The sequence below is a fragment of the Carassius auratus genome, chromosome 8 (genome assembly GCF_003368295.1).
Source record: "Carassius auratus strain Wakin chromosome 8, ASM336829v1, whole genome shotgun sequence".
Classification (NCBI taxonomy): Eukaryota; Metazoa; Chordata; class Actinopteri; order Cypriniformes; family Cyprinidae; genus Carassius; species Carassius auratus.
In genome coordinates, this window is record NC_039250.1 from 14,248,752 (window position 1) to 14,265,695 (window position 16,944).

The 16,944-nt window shown below is 40.4% G+C and overlaps 1 protein-coding gene and 1 pseudogene across 1 annotated transcript; both read right to left on the reverse strand.

The window, feature by feature from the left end:
- Nucleotides 1-1,297: 1,297 nt before the first annotated feature.
- On the reverse strand, nucleotides 1,298-2,663 carry LOC113106752 (odorant receptor 131-2-like; annotated as a pseudogene).
- A 7,235-nt stretch (nucleotides 2,664-9,898) lies between these two features.
- Nucleotides 9,899-10,828, reverse strand: LOC113107937 (odorant receptor 131-2-like). Its single transcript, XM_026270770.1, has one exon. It carries the CDS (start codon nucleotides 10,826-10,828, stop codon nucleotides 9,899-9,901), a length of 930 nt encoding a protein of 309 aa, XP_026126555.1.
- Nucleotides 10,829-16,944: the final 6,116 nt, after the last annotated feature.

A 16,944-nucleotide genomic window follows, 5' to 3' on the forward strand; every position in this document is an offset into this window, starting at 1 on the left:
CTCGGAGATGCTTGTTGGTCCAAATAAAGTTGGTAATGAACCCTCTTTTATGGCCAAACGCTTTGAAAATCCCACCTTGTACTCACCGAGATTAGAAAAGCAGTCATCAGTGAAATGTTGTGAACACAACAAAAGGTATTTGTTGTACTGCTCTGTTATTGTGGTAAAAATTAATTTTAGCCATTGGTTCTTCTGATCTTCATTATTTGGCAGTGAAAATAAAACAAACTTGCCTTTACAATTAAAAACACACTGTCTCCTCGACATGATGCTATCACACCAACCTGAGCGTCTGTGTGTGGGGGGGGGGGCAGGTCAGAGTTCGTTTCTCTCAAGACGGTAGGCGGAGATTATAATGCAAAGTGTTCCTAGTGACGTACATAGAGATGGGCAAAAGATTTGAAATCTATAACGATTTGTTTCAGCGATTCAGAGTCGACTCCTTATTTTAGAAGCCAATAACTTTATAAATCGTGTACTCTTTGGTTTAATTACTTTGCACATTGTTTACACTGATGGACAGCTACACCATACACTGTAATACAGGTAATTTTTGATTTCCCATCTGTGTGGCTCTTTAAACACAGCTTTTGGTGTTTTTAACATAATTTACCAGTTGGTACCCTATATGATCAAAGTCAATAAATTCAAAGCAGTAACCAAAAAACTAAACAAAAACAAACAAAAACCTGTTTGGGTCCAGCTGACCAGAAAACAACCTTAGGGTTAATTTGCATAATTGAATACAAAAATATATAAGCCTTTTCACCACATGGAGCTGAAGCATTAAATGTGGTTTGAAATCAAAATCATTTCATGATGTATTTAAATGTATTTGCACAGGAATTAAAACAGCAGGAAAAAGTTTTTTGCACAATTCAGTTCATTTTTTTAGATAACCTTAATGATGTGCTTAATGTGAGAACATCAACATTAATTGGTTTCATGTAAATTAAAAATATAATTTAATATGACCATATTAGTCTGACAAGTTACGTAAACTTAAGTCATGTTAGTAGGTCTCTGAAATGACAGTCACAGAATAACGCTTTTTTTCCCCCAGTTGATGTTTTAATGTGCCACGTTAAAGGTGTGTTCTTCTGGCCACACTATTAAAAAATTTATTGGAGTTGCCAATGTTTACAAAATATTTTGAGAACCATCTTACATTTTAACATATTTTTATTTTTTATGATTCATAAATTGTATATGAAGTAACACTGTTCAAACTTTACTGTATAGATTATATAGACATACATTATTTATAATTAGTTCACTTTAAAATCTAGCCCATGTCTATACTAAAATACAACAGTGAATTTGGAGTGTGGGGGGGTGAACATTATATATTTTAGAATGTGTGAGTGAAACTAAGCTTCTCAGCATTGTCAGGAGCAAGAACATGACAGTTTTGCTAATCAGAAGGTTTAATGGCTCCCTTGTTGGAGCCATACATTAGTGAACTCTTCGTGTACTTTTTAAACTTTTGATCTCTCATGCCATATATAAGTGGGCTCAGCAGACGTGGCAAAATGCTGGTAAGAAGAAAGGTGCAAAAGTAGATTACAGACTGGTAGTAAGGAAAGAGAGAAGTTAAGGCCCCATCCAGGACTGTTGTGAACAGGGACAGTGTACAGAGCAGTAACTGGACCCCATGAAGTAAAATGGTTCTCTTGGTCTTCTGTGCTTGAGCTGGTTCTGAAGCAGCAGCTTTAGCAGAGAACAGAACTCTGAAATAAGTGTAAAAGAGCAAAACCCACACTAAGCACATGTAGCCAATGTTAAAGACAGCATGACTTATTATATTGTATTCTAAATTAAATATATTTTGGTGATAGCATGTCCGGCTAATGATAAAGAAGGAAAGTGGACGGAGAGCAAAGATCACAAGCAGGTCCATCACACCAGGCACAGCTCCAACCAGCCAGATGATACCCATAAAGGGATTTTGGTGTTTTGGACGGTGCATATTCGTGCATGATGTAGAGGGTAGCAGATGGCCACGAAGCGCTCAATAGCCATACCAGCCAGGTTTAGTGGTGTGTTCTTGTAGCCATTGCTTCCAATGAAGATGAATATGCAGCAGATTGCAACATTCATGTTTGGCAGTAAATAAACAAACACAAACAAAATCACACTAACAGACAGTGTAATGATGTCATTGATGATCAGCTGCATGTAGAGGATGTAGCGGGGCTCCTGAGTGAAGACCGGATTCTTGAAGAAAGTATAAACCAGCAAACTGTTGATACAATTGATAATGATACCAAATAAGACCACAATGAAGTTTTTGAAAAAGGTTTCCTCAAAAAATTCCTGTCGGTTGATTAACCCTGAATTGTTCATTTCACAATCGTCAATAGGGAATTTTTTTTTTTTTTTTTTTACCAAAAGTCCTGTTAATTGGACATAATTTAGCTTATAATTAGGATAAAAAAAAATGAAGACCTTGCATGCTGCAGTAGATCCAAGTTCCTTCCAGTTAAAATCTGTGCATTAAAGATATCAAACTCTGATCCCTCTTTCTGTCTCTTGACGTCATTTATGTAATGTCTTGTTGACATTATTCAGAGGTCTCCATATCCTCATGAGCATTGTTGTAATGTCATGTAATGTTGTTGTAGAGTCCCCAAGGTCAGAAAAACAATGAGGTTGAAGCAAACACTCAGGTTAAAAACAAAGTGACCTTTTGTTTGTTTTTGTTTATATTTTTAGATTAAACAGTTGATCATCTGTTGATTTTTCAAGTGAAAAACAAGTATGTCTTTTTTATATCTCTTATGTGGTGAGCTACGACACTTTTATATTTAAATATAAAAAAATATTTATTTATAAATATTTATTTTCAAATAAAAATAAATATTAAAATAGTCCATATTTATTTCATATAATTTATATAAATATATTTATATACAATATACTCTACATATATATCAGCCACAACATTAAAACCACCTACTTGATATAATGTAAATACAATCTTCGCAGCCAAAACAGCTCTTGTCCATATTAAGAATGCCCTGTGGTATCTGGAACCAAAATAATAACATCATATCCCTAAAGTCCTGCCAGTTGCGAAATGGAGCCTCCATGTAATCAGATCTGTTGATCCAGCACTTGCTATAAAAAGGTCAGTCAGATTGAGATCTGGGAAATTTGGAGGCCAAGTCAATATCCCTAACACTTTATCATGTTGTCATTCTTAAATTTTTATTTTTTATTTATTTATTTATTCTGCACCCCAGTAACATGGGTATGACGCAGGTAATACAAGGAGAGGGTGACTTATGAGGACATAACCCATGTCCACATTTTTCAAAACGCTGATAAATCATACAGAATTCGTTTTATGAAAAAGTAAAAATGCACAAAGTTTCCTGTGAGGGTTAGGGTTAGGTGTAGGGTTGGTGTAGGGCAATAGAATATACATTTTTCTACAGTATAAAAACCATTATGCCTATGGGATGTCCCCACTTTTCACAAAAACAAATGTGTGTGTGTGTTAACTGAGTGCGTTAACACACGCAACCACATGCCTACAGACATATTTAGCTGAGAAAGCCAAATGAAGCGAGCGATAAAAAGGCCAATTTCGACAGAAAGGGCAACGAAGTTACTTGCATAATATGTTATGTGGCATTAAAATGAAGTACAATAGTTGTGCAAGTAAAATGCTATATCACTTGCGACTCAAACATCCACAAGCAAATGAAAGGCGCTTCTCAAAGCTGGCCACTCTAGCGAGACACTACCTCTTTATTCCCGGGACATCTGTGCTATCAGAGAGAGTGTTTTCTCCGCTAGATGTCCACAGGCTGTGCTCCAGACGAACCCCACATCACATCATGACATGCTACATTATTTAAATGAAATGGTGTTTACTACCACTGGAGGTAGCCCACCTAGAATCTAGTTCCTCAGTGGAATATGCCAAGGAGGGGCTGCCACAAGGAGCATCAGTTCTGGGACCCAAGTCCAACCCTGGGCAAGTATGGCAACACTAAGAGAACTTGCTCCTCATCCTCCTAGACCTTGCACAGTGTCTGTGCGAGACAGCTTACTGGGAGAAACGCATACTTGCTTAGGCCCAACGGGCAGCAGTGTGCCAGTGCATTTCTCTATTGAGCTCACCTGGGGTGTGAATGGCGCAATGTGACCTCAGATACTTCTGACTCCAAAGGAGGAGATGGTGGGCAAGTTGCGACATGCAATGGGAGTGTAGACCACCCTGGTTTTGTTGATTGGATTGGTTGTAACCTCACTACCTTTCTTTTGTACAATGAAGTAAGGGCTGCAAACCCCCAACTTCATATCGGCTGGAGGGACCAGATCTATCATGTCCTTCACCAGTAGGACTGTTATTTCTACTCGAAAGACAGGAGAATCTTTTTTTTTCTCAGCACAGAGTGGAACGGAATGTCCCTGAACTTGGGAGGACACCAGTAAACTGAATCGACAGCCAAGTTTGATGGTTTTCATGAGCCAGCAAGATGGTCTGGGGAGCTCTAGCCAGGCCCCCATAAAGCAAACTGCACTCCGGGGAACCACCGACATACCCGCAGTGGGGCAGCGAGATGGAGCTCAGGGACCCAACCCAGAATGCAAAGTGTCCAGGAGTGGGGTCTGAGTGCCTGGGTCTACTGTTGGTCAGGGGGCATATGAGAAGGCATTGTGCCCTTCGAGCCAGTCCCTGCTGCCTGCTGGTGAAAGGAGAGGGGGACAGGCATTAAGGCTGTGTCTTGTACGCTGCTATCCTCACCCTCTTGGTACCTGCAGAAATACGAAACTTGCTCTTTTGTCAAAAGTTTGGGTACCACTGGCTGGGGAGCCAATGGTGGAGCAGAACAAAAATGGATCAAAAGTGTCACCACCCCGCCCTCCTCCAGGTGGAAGGAGTGGCGCGGTCACCATCTCCTGAAGAGCAGAATACAGAGTCTCCGGGTCACCCATCTCAGGGACGCCGCTTGCTCTAGCACTTTACAGGCCTGTCACGGGCATAGACAGACTGCCCCAGTTTCCTGCTTCCAGATCCATGGTGTGGCTGGTGTGAAGGCTGCTGCTGAGGCCAAGCTGAAGCACAGGTGGAGGCAGCAGAAGGGCACCCTCAGCGACGAGCAGGTGGAGCAGCTACAACCAGCAGTGGGGTGTTGATGTTGAAGGCCACTGGGTCAGGATGTGTTTAATTTCCTCCATCTGCTTCTGTACGGTGGTGAACTGCTTGACGAAGCTCTCCACAGCTTTGTCAAAGATGCCAGCCAGCGAGATCAGGAAGTGTTTTTTTATCAGACCTGGGTCACAACTACTCTCGTCCAGCTGTTGGCCTGGTAGACTTGCAGGAGGGCCATGGAATGCAGGCCGGAGTTGGCCTTTTCAGCAGCTCTGAAAGCCTTGTTAGAGCGGACAAGAATTTACGAGCTCTGAATGGGAGGCATGGATTACCCCACCAGGCAGCAGTGCTCTGCGGGCAAAGCTGCAATAGTGTGCTCGACTTGGGGGTTCTCCACATACCCTTTAGCCACCACCGGCATCAAGGGTAGTGAGGATGAAAGAGGCACTAGCAGAAAAAGTTGCCTACATTCATTGTCTTGTTTGGGTAATACTCTCTGTTGAGAACTCAATTCCTCTGTCATTTCTGATGTAACGTTGAATGTGACTGACTGAAGTGGAACTAAAGTACAAGCAGGGTGATTTGCATCCTTAAAGGGGTGCTATTATGCTCTTTTACAAAGTCTTGATTTTGTTTTGGGGTTGTACTGGAACAGGCACTCATACTAGGTTGTTGGAAAAACATTATTTTTCACATATTTTACATAATTACAATACCTCTCTCCTCAGTCTGGCATGAATGGCTCGAATAGTTCCTGTATCAAATGAAGGCCCGCCTTCTGGAATACGAGATGTGTTAGCTGGGCTAGTCTGTGCTGTGATTGGTTAGCTGGGCTAGTGTGCATTGTGCCTGATAGCACTCAGTCGGGAAATGTACTGCTTCTTATCAAAGCTGCTTGCTGTGAGCTTCAGTTAAAATGTTGCATCAAAATCAAATCAATTTGAGTGTGATTTAAACCCAGATGAACACTAGCACATCTCCGACATTCAATTCGAGTTTATTTGCATAGCACTTTTTAGGATACAAATTTATTTACGATACAATATTTAGTAGTAGCTTATCAGTGGTGATTAGTTTATTTGCATATGACAGAAATTTTCAGAAAAATTACTACAAGACATAATCAACCAGACGATGAACACTATTAACAGCAATTATTATAAGATGCAATACCCACAAAAAATTGGGGTAATAAGATCATATTTTCTTGTCCTGTTTAGGACTCTAGCCACTGCATTTTTGAACTAGCAGTAGCTTGTTTATTGAAGATACAGGACAACCACCTAGAAGTGCATTACAATAGTCCAGTCTAGAGGTCATGAATGCATGAACTAGCTTTTCTTTTCTTTTCAAAAGACAAGTTGCTGTCTAATATAACACCCAGATTTTTGACTGTATAGGAAGTAACAGTACATCCATTTAGTTGCAAACTGTAGTCTATGAGATTCTGTGTACAGTTTTTTGGTCCAATAAATAACATCTCTGCTTTATCCGAATATAATAGGAGAAAATTATTGGTCATTCAATCATTTACATTTTTAAAACATTCTGTTAGCTTAGATAATTTAGAAGTTTAATCTGGTCTGGTTGAGATATATAGTTGAGTATCATCAGAATAACAGTTGAAACTAATCCCGTATTTTTTCATAATATTACCAAGGGGCAACATGTATATTGAAAATAGCAGAGGACCTAATACAGATCCTCGTGGCACTCCATATTTTACTGGTGATAAATAAGATGACTCCCCATTTAAATAAACAAAATGGTAACGATTGGACAGGTAGGATCTAAACCATCTTACAGCCTGCCCTTGAAAACCTGTATAGTTTTGTAATCGATCGATGAGTATGTCATGATTATGGTGTCGAACGCAACACTAAGATCAAGTAAAAGTAGCAATGACATAGTGGTAACACTCATTGTCCTCTTTGTCTCACCCCATTCTTTGATCTTTATGATATCACAAATCCTGGTAAATCTGTGTTGTAGTCGAAACGAGTCGTTCATTGTAGTTTTTGAAAAGTTCTGTTAAATAAAATATCTCCTTTTGAATTGAACTTTGAGCTTTGTAAATTTGCAGATCTTTTTTATTCTCACACAGCAACATTACAGACTAACTAAAGAGTGTTATTTTTATTTTAATTTTTTATTTTTGCTGTCAATCAATTATAAACATATTATTTTTGATTTATTTAATTGGTACAGAATGTTTTCATATTACTCAGGGGTTGCCATTTCCTCATGAGCCTTGTTGTAAGGTCACTGAGTCCCCAAAGTCAGAAAAACAAAGCAAACAACACTCAAGTTAAAAATAAATTGACATTTTGTTTGTATTTGGTTTTATGTTTACATTAAACAGTTTGAGGCCATTTATTAATTTATTTAAGTGAAAAACAAGTAAGTTTTTTTTTTTTCATATATCTTATGAGGTAAAACATAATATAAATAAACTTGAGTAGCCCACTGTAACAGTTTTTTAAAGCATAGTTTAAGTTTAATTTTAAACATATATATATTTCGCATGTATAATTATATCAAGTATACTGTACATACACATATATCAGCCACAACATGCCTGATAAAATGTAAATCCCACCTTGTGCTGCCAACAGCTCTTATCCATTGAGGCATGGAGTCCAAAAGAGTGTCCTTTGGTATCTGGCACCAAGATAGAGCAGCAGAGCCTTTAAGTTCTACAAGTTGTGAAGTGGGGAATCTGTTGGTCCAACACTTTCTAATTGAGCTCAGATTGAGATCTGGGAAATTTGGAGGCCAAGGCAACACTGTAAAACAAAACACCTTGTTTTTCTTTTTTTTTTTTTCAGCAGAACATTCCTTATAACACAACACTTCCTTCCCCGGCCTTCCTTCTTCCCAGTTTGTGTTTGCTGCCATCTCTTACCCTGGTACATGATGCACCAACCCCCATTGTAAGCACATTTGGTTGTGGACAGTGGTCATCTTGGGCACTCTTATCAGTCTGTGGCTACACACCCCCATACTCAACAGATTGTGATGCACTGTGCAGTAGCTCTTCTGTGTGATTGGACCAGACAGGCTGGCCTTATATATATATATATATATATATATATATATATATATATATATATATATATATATATATATATATATATATATATATATAATAAAGATTTTTATAGAAAATTGCATCTATAACAGTTAAAGTATTAGTTTTAGGATTTAGTGACACTGCTATTGTCAAGATCGTCAGCTGGAGTGCCCATGAACTCCAATAGAGGGCACTCCACTCAGGACCTTTGTATTTGGTGTCCCTTTCAATTCCCAACTCCATTTCCCATAATCCTGTGCTTAGGGCTAATAACCCTTAAAGAAAAAGCACAATATCATACAATTTTTCATTGGAGCAAATGAGGAAAACCTGCAAAGTAATGCCAAAGACTTGCAAGATGATCTGATGAGAGAGAAAGAAAAAAAAACACGGTTCAGTGGTGAGCATATGTAAGAAGAACATTAGACAAGCATGGCATTCATGTAAAATACTTTGTGTAGGATGCAAGATAATTTAATAACTATGAACCTATGAACCTAACTAATATTTAAACACTGCCCCTATGCTATGTACACATGCTGTGTACACATACCTTTTATTACAAGTATGATTCTGGCTGTATCATTTTTGTGTTTATCGTCCTCCCTCCCCTACTGTTAGATGGAATTTATGCCCACGCATGTTTGTTTTTTTTCTTCTTCTTCTTTTTTTATTTTTAGGCTACATGTTTTGTTTTTCTTTTCTGGAACTCTATGGTCATTTATCTGAGCTTAAGCACCTTTGATTTTAAGTGTAAGCAGTGCTGGTCATGTGTTGAATGTTTTTTTTTTTTTTTTTTTTGCACAGGTTTTGTCATTATTTTTGGAATAAAAATTTATTGAGCTTATGCATTTCAGTTTTTGAGTCAAAAAAAAGTAATTATCTGACAATTTTTGCAGTACACTCAAAAACTAAGGAACATAAACTCAGATTAATGAGGCCTACATTTAATCAGTTCCAAAAAGGAATACACAACCAAAAAGAAAACACATTGATAAAATGATTGAATCCAATATAGAATAACAAGAAATGTATAAACAGTTTTTGTACCAATTTATTTTTAATTAGGGGGATTGTGAGTGTGTGTGTGTGTGTGTGCAAAGTCAACATTTGAAAATATTAACCATCATTTTTAAGAAAAAAATAAAATCCTCTTTGGGTAAAACACGAGGGTTAATTAGGGTTATCATAATTCAGAATTATATATATATATATATATATATATATATATATATATATATATATATATATATATATATATATATATATATATATATATATATATATATGTATATATATATATATATATATATATATAATGGTCGTGGGTTAAATCCTGTACAAATTGGTATCTGAAATACCACTTTTTCACAAATACCACAAATTTATCACCTATACCACTTTTCCCCCCCAGTGTACACTTTAGTGTGCAACTCTACAACTTTCACTGTGCTTCTCTGGCCACATTATTAAACATTTTCTGGAGGTGCCACTACTACAACTTTACATTTTGATGATTTTTAGATTTTGTATGAAGTAACACTGCTTGAATATATGTATAATTTCAGAATTTTAACTTTATAAAATAATAACTTTATAAAAATACATTTCATAAATATAATATATTTTCACTTTATAATCTAGTTCATGTCTGTGCTGAAATACAAAACAGAACTTAAAAAGGTGTGTGTGTCAAGAGACAGAAAATCACAGTTTTGCTAATCAAAAGGTTCAATAGCTCTCTTCTGAAAGCCACACATTAGTGAATTCTTCATGTATTTTTTAAACTTTTGATCTCTCATGCCATATATAAGTGGGCTCAGTAGACGCGGTAAAATGTTGGTGAGAATGAAGGTGCAAAAGTATATTTCAGACTTGTAGTAAGGAAAGAGAGAAGTTAAGGCCTCATCCAGGACAGTTGTGAACAGGGACAGTGTACAGAGCAGTAACTGGACCCCATGAAGTAAAATGGTTCTCCTGGCCTTCTGTGCTTGAGCTGGTTCTGAAGCAGCAGCTTTAGCAGAGAACAGAACTCTGAAATAAGTGTAAAAGAGCAGCACCCACACTAAGCACATGTAGCCAATGTTAAATACAGCATGACTTATTATATTGTATTTTAAATCAAATATATTTTGGTGGTAGCATGTCCGGCTAGTGGTAAAGAAGGAAAGTGGATGAAGAGCCAATACCACAAGCAGGTCCACCACACCAGGCATAGCTCCCACCAGCCAGATGATGCCGATCAGGATTTTGGTGTTTTGGATGGTGCATATTCGTGCATGATGTAGAGGGTAGCAAACAGCCACAAAGCGCTCAATAGCCATACCGGCCAGGTTTAGTGGTGTGTTCTTGTAGCCATTGCTTCCAATGAAGATGAATATGCAGCAGATTGCAACATTCATGTTTGGCAGTAAATAAACAAACACAAACAAAATCACACTAACAGACAGTGTAATGATGTCATTGATGATCAGCTGCATGTAGAGGATGTAGCGTGGCTCCTGAGCAAAGACAGGATTCTTGAAGAAAGTATAAATCAGAAGGCTGTTGATACAACTGATAATGATACCAAATAAAACGACAATTAAGTTTTTAAATAAGGATTCCTCAAAAAATTCTTGTCGGTCGTTGAACTCTGAAATGTTCATTTCACAATGTTTTTGTTTTTGTTTTTTAACAAAAATTCCTGTAAATTAAATAGCATCTAGCTTATAATTAGGATAACAATTCAAATCAAAATGAAGTCCTTGAATGCTGCTGTAGATCCAAAAAGACTTTTCAGAGATCCTTACAGTTAAAATATGTGCATCAAAGATTTTAAACTCTGATCACTCTTTTTGTATCTTCATCTGTTCTGTATTTTATAGCTACTGTCTTGGGTGAAATTTTTCAGTGGTTGCTATTCTCATGAGCTTTATTGTAATGTCAATTCTGAGTCCCCAAAGTCAGAAAAACAAGGAGGTTGAGGCAAACAACACTCAAGCTAAAAATAAATTGTCATGCACCAGGAGAACCCCAGGGCCTTCCTCTAAACCTGCCTCACTGCATGTCTACACTCCCCCATCCTGTCTTCTACCTCACCTTCCTCTTAGAATCTCATAGTCAAGTCCTCCCTTAAGTTCTGGGCTCGATTTAAACATTTCTTTGATTTACTGACATATTCAATTCTTGCTCCATCATGTATTTTCTCCCTCCCTGGTGGATAATGCCTTTCTGTCATGGTCTAGTTGTGGCATCAATATATTTCAATATTTATATATTGGGTGCACTTTCTCCTGATTTCCCTGTTCTGTCCAATGATATTCCTTTGAAAAAATTGTCCCATTTACATAATGAAAGGTCTCACAAATTTATTCTCAAATCCATAGTCTCTTTCAAGAACCTTTAAATGCTACTGGATATATTAAATGCAATGGACATATGAAGGAGGAAATATCAAAAAACTATTGGAGGAGATCCTATGCAAAGTACATAGGTCATCTATCTTTGCCAGGGATGCTCTTAATTAAAGTTGTGCGATGTGCACGTTACTATTAAAAATCTAGAATGGCAAAAGTGTACGAAGGTGTTTCTCCTGCATGTGATAGATGTTTTCAATTACTGCACGCCTGATTCATAGGGTGCGTCTTAGTCAGCTCCCTTGTCCAGTAGTCAGGACACTGATTGGGAAGTCTGCCATTTTAAGTGTTGTCTCAATCGCAAAATCATTCCAGTGCATTGGAACATTTACTCCCTGAAAAATCCCACAATGCACCACAAAAACTAGGGAACCTCAGCACTCACTACATCACTCACAAACGTAAACCACACAAGTTAACTTGATTAATATAATGACACCTGATAGAAGATTTGTAAAGACAGAATGGTTTTAGGATATATTTCAACATAAACACACATCTCTAGATAGGTAATGGAACTAATAATTATTTATAATCAATATTCAGCCAAAAACTTGCAAAAAGTCCTACTATGCAACAATAGTTTAATAAGGTTTTGAACACAGTTATGTGGCAGCAGTGTATGAGAACAACCAGCTTATAATGGTACAAATCCACCCATTATTTTTTTAATTAATCCCAATAAATTATAAACAGTCTCTGCAAACGAGCGGTTTCATATTTTTCCCTACTAACACGTCACTGAAGGGAAAAAGTTCGCCCATTTGACCATTCACCTCTGCCCACAGGCCTGAGTAAGAGGTACTGTAGCAGTCCATCATTACTGTTTTCTTGATGTTATGTTAGGTGCTGGAGATATCCAATGTTGGCGCTAAAGAGGCATTACAAGTTAGGGTTGGGTATCGTTTGAATTTGATAAATTCTGGTTCTGATTCCGAGTGTGCTTATCGATTTAGTTTATATTTGATTCCCAATTTATATTTAAATGTGATTAAAAATTATATCAAACATTTATCCTGTGTCTCTTTTCGCAAATCATATATTTTCTACTGAATACCATAAACAAAAATCAACAGGCTACACTAAAACTGGACTCTTTAAGAGTTGTAAATAAATAAATACATTTATAAATAAATAAAACACTGCTTAAAATATTAAAAAAAAGAGAGAATGACAGAATCAAATAAGAGATGCGTGCCTCCATGTCAGAGGCTCATCTCGGAGGATAATCCTCACAGATTCTGTTTTGAGTGTTTGGGGGAAGAGCACGCTGCCCTCGGGCTCGAGGGAGAATGTGAGCACTGTGACATGTTATCTATAAAAGTGCTTCGTGCACGGCTCGCATTTTAAAAAAATTACAAGCCAGCTGCCGGGTGGCCAAGGGGAGGGGTGACAGTGTCTCCCCTTTTTCAGGTGATCTCCACGATGAGCTGGTACGGTGGTGAAGTAAGCCATATTCTTACTGTGTCTTCATAACGCCGATGTCGATTTATTCAACTATCGTCAATGCAAAGGCACAGGGCTATATGATGATGCCGCAGGTGGAAGAGATGCTTGCGGGCTATCTCTCCTCTGGGACTTCATCGTCCCTTAAAAAGCCCACCACGTGCAGAATTACATCTTCCCTGATTTGGAAAGCTTTTCAGGCCGCGGGTCAGGCTGGTGCTGCCCTGCACACCATGCGGTTCTGCAGGCGTACCAGGCTGACCTGCTAAAAGACTTGAGCACAGGTGGGTCCATCGATGAAGAAGCGTTTTTAGAACTTCGCAGAGCCACAGATCTGTCTCTGCGTGCAACTAAGCAGACGGCCCGTGCCATCGACCATTCTATGGCTGCTATGGTCTCCATGGAGAGACATCTGTGGCTGAACCTCACGGGCATCAGGGAGAGGGATTGAGCTTTCCTTCTTGATGCCCCTGTCTCACCTTCCGGCCTTTTTGGCGATGCCATCAACACTGTCGCCACTAGGTTTCGGGAGGCGAAACGCTATGAGGAAGCATTTGTGAGGTTCCTCCACCGCTGTGCTCAAGCGGCGGGACCGTCTGCCACCCAGTCCCGACCAAGTTCGATTTCTCTGAGGCGAGAAGCCCAAAGGAGAGTGTGGCAAGTCATGCCTCCCCCCTCGAAGAGAATGGGGAGTGGCTTGCCGCACTTCTCTGCCCGCCTCTAAGAGACTGGACCTGTGGAGCATCATCTCCAGCAAAAAGAAGTCCTGATGCTGGCATGCCCAGGACCGTGAGGGGGTGCCCCCTCCAAGAGGGGTGCGTTTAGTTCCAACAGAGAATAAAGACTCCTTCCTGGCACCCTCAAGGGCCAGTTGTTTTATCTCAACTACCACTGGTGTTTCAGGGAGCAATGGCCTCCAGCAAAATGTTAAATGCTCGGTTGCCTCCTGCCATGTTTCAGGACACCGGACATCTAACATCCCCCCGACAAAACGAAGTGTCAAAATTAGTACCCCTTTCAGAGAAGCTGGCAGAATGGAAGCTACTGCCAAATATCTCCCCATGGGTAGAAAGGACTGTAGTGAAAGGCTACAGGATTCAGTTTGTGTATCGTCCTTCGCGTTTCAATGGCGGGGTCTCCACTTCCGTGAAACCGTAACAAGTGCATTTGTTGACACAGGAATTGCAAACTCTACTGGACAAAGGGGTCATAGAACATGTCCCTCTGCCAGACAGACAGTCAGCCTATTACAGCCATTATTTTCTTGTTCCCAAGAAAGATGGGGAGTAGCATCCAATTTTAGATTTTTGCGGGTTAAACCGCTACCTCAAAACATACAAGTTCAAAATGCGGACAATCAAGATAATTGTGTCTCAGATCCAGTCAGGCTATTGGTTCGTGACTATCGATCTTAGGGACGCTCATTTTCACATCGAGATCTTGCCACAAAACAGGAAGTTCCTGAGGTTCGCTTTCAGGGGCAAAGCTTACCAGTATCATGTTCTTCCATTCAGCCTAGCCTTGTCACCCAGCACGTGCACGAAATGCATGGATGTAGCTCTGGCTCCAGGGCATCCGCATTTTGAATTATATAGACGACTGGCTGATTCTGGCTCAGTCTCAGGAGCTAGTGATTCGACATCAGGATGTCGTTCTAGCTCATCTCAAATCTCTTGGGTTGAGACTCAATGCCAAGAAAAGCGTTCTCTCACCTGCCCAGAGGACAGCGTATGTGGTGGTGGTATGGGACTCGATCGCAATGCAGGCACAGCTGTCTCCTGCACATGTTGAATCAATTCTAAACACCATAAAGAACATCAAGCTAGGCCAGAAAGTCACTGCTCATCACTTACAGAAAGTTTTAGGTCTCATGACAACACATCTGTAGTCTCTTACATAAATCACCAGGGCGGACTGCGGTCACGCCCCTTGAACAAGTTAGCGCAGCAGGTTCTGCTTTGGGCACAGGACAAGTTCCTGTCCCTCAGGGCAATTTACATTCCTGGGCATATGAATGTGGGAGCAGATTTGCTGTCCAAGCTGTGACACACGGGGAATGGAAACTCCACCCCGAAGTAGCCAGTCAAATCTGGGAAAGATTTTACGAAGCAGAGGTGGACCTCTTTGCTACACAGGAGACAGCACAATGTCCCCTCTACTTCTCTCTGACTCATCCAGCTCCCCTGGGTCTGGATGCGATGGCCCATGCATGGCCCAAACTGCATCTTTACGCATTTCCTCCGATTGCTCTGCTCTCGGGAGTCCTGGTCAAGGTCCGTCTACAGGGGTCTCTCCTCTTACTGATAGCACCCCATTGGCCGACCAGAGTCTGGTTCTCAGATCTAATATCCTTCCTCGACGGCTCGCTGTGGGCGAATCCAATCAGGAGGGATCTTCTCTCTCAGGCGCAGGGGACAGTATTTCATCCCCGGCCCGATCTCTGTAACCTTCACGTCTGGCCCCTGAGGGGGACCAACTAAGAGATGCTGGCCTTTCAGCAAATGTAATAGAAACTATTCTAAGTGCTAGGGCTCTCTCCACTAGAAGAGCTTATGCCCTCAGATGGTGTGTTTTCGAGGGCTGGTGCATGACACAGCTCACTGCCAGATTGCTTCAGTAGTGGAGTTCCTGCAAGAAAAATTGTTCTCAGGCACAGGCCCTAGTACTCTCATAACCTACGTGGCCGCTATTTTGGCGGGGTTTCTGTGGGAAAGCACCCTCTAGTCTCCCGCTTCATTCGTGGGGCTAAGCGGTTGAGGCCACCCACTAGAGCAACGTTGCCTTCATGGGATTTAGCCACAGTGCTCGAAGGGCTGGCTGGTCCCCAGCACCTGGGCGAGTCAAAGTTATTTTGCATCCTCACCCTAATTATCTTCCGAAAGTTCCTTTCTCAACCATACATCTGGTCATTCTCGAAGCCTTCTGTCCTCCGCCATTCACGGCACTGGAGCAGGTAAGAGTTCTAGCCTGTGGCGTAAGTCAGAGCAACTTTCCATATGCCATAGGGGCCGCAACCGGGGGGCGGCTGCCACCAGGCAAACAATTTTCACATTAGGTGAGGGAAGCTATTGCCCTAGCCTACGAGGTGAATGGTCAAACTTCGGCTCTAGGAGTTAGGGCTCATTCAACCATGGGGGTGGCATCTTTGATGGCTTTAGCAAGAGGTACACCTTCTGGTGGGGAGACCCAGTGCTTCCTTCCTGGACATATAGGCATTCATCTCGTCTAATCAGCAATGCCTATATGGCTTACGGGGAAGCTGCTTCTGCCTTACACGCTATGGCATTATAGCAGGTGCACCAGGCCAAGGCACTGAAGGACCCACTGCCTTTCTTGGGTACAATGTAGTAAGGGCTATAAAACCCTGTCCTCATATTGGCTGGAGCGACCGGCTCTATCGCATCCTTCGCCAGTAGGACTGTGTTCTCTACGCGCAGTACAGGATACCACTGAACTTGAGGGGATGCTGGGCAAATTTAATTGCATAGCCGAAGCTGATGGTCCATAGAAGCCAGCGAGATGGGCTGGGTAGTGATAGTGGTAGTGTCATATCCTAATGACAGTGACGAATTAATAATATTCAAAAGAGGATCTATGACTTCTGTAAACACCTCTTTTAGTAGCTTCAATGATATAGGGTCTAACTGTCACGGTCGCTGATGTGGAGGAGACAAAGAGACAAAGGAGATGAACAATCAAAAGTCTTTATTTATCTAAAGGGATATACATGAAAACAAGCAGGAACAAACACTTAGCATGAGGATTAGACGTACAATACCGGACAAAGAATCTCGGAAACACAGGGTTTAAGAAGTAAGGGAGGAAAAGCCAAAAAAAAGCTGAGCCGAGGCCCAACTAGCAAATCTACAAAAACATTTTCCATTATGCAACTTGCATTTTTCTTATGTAACATGCAGTTT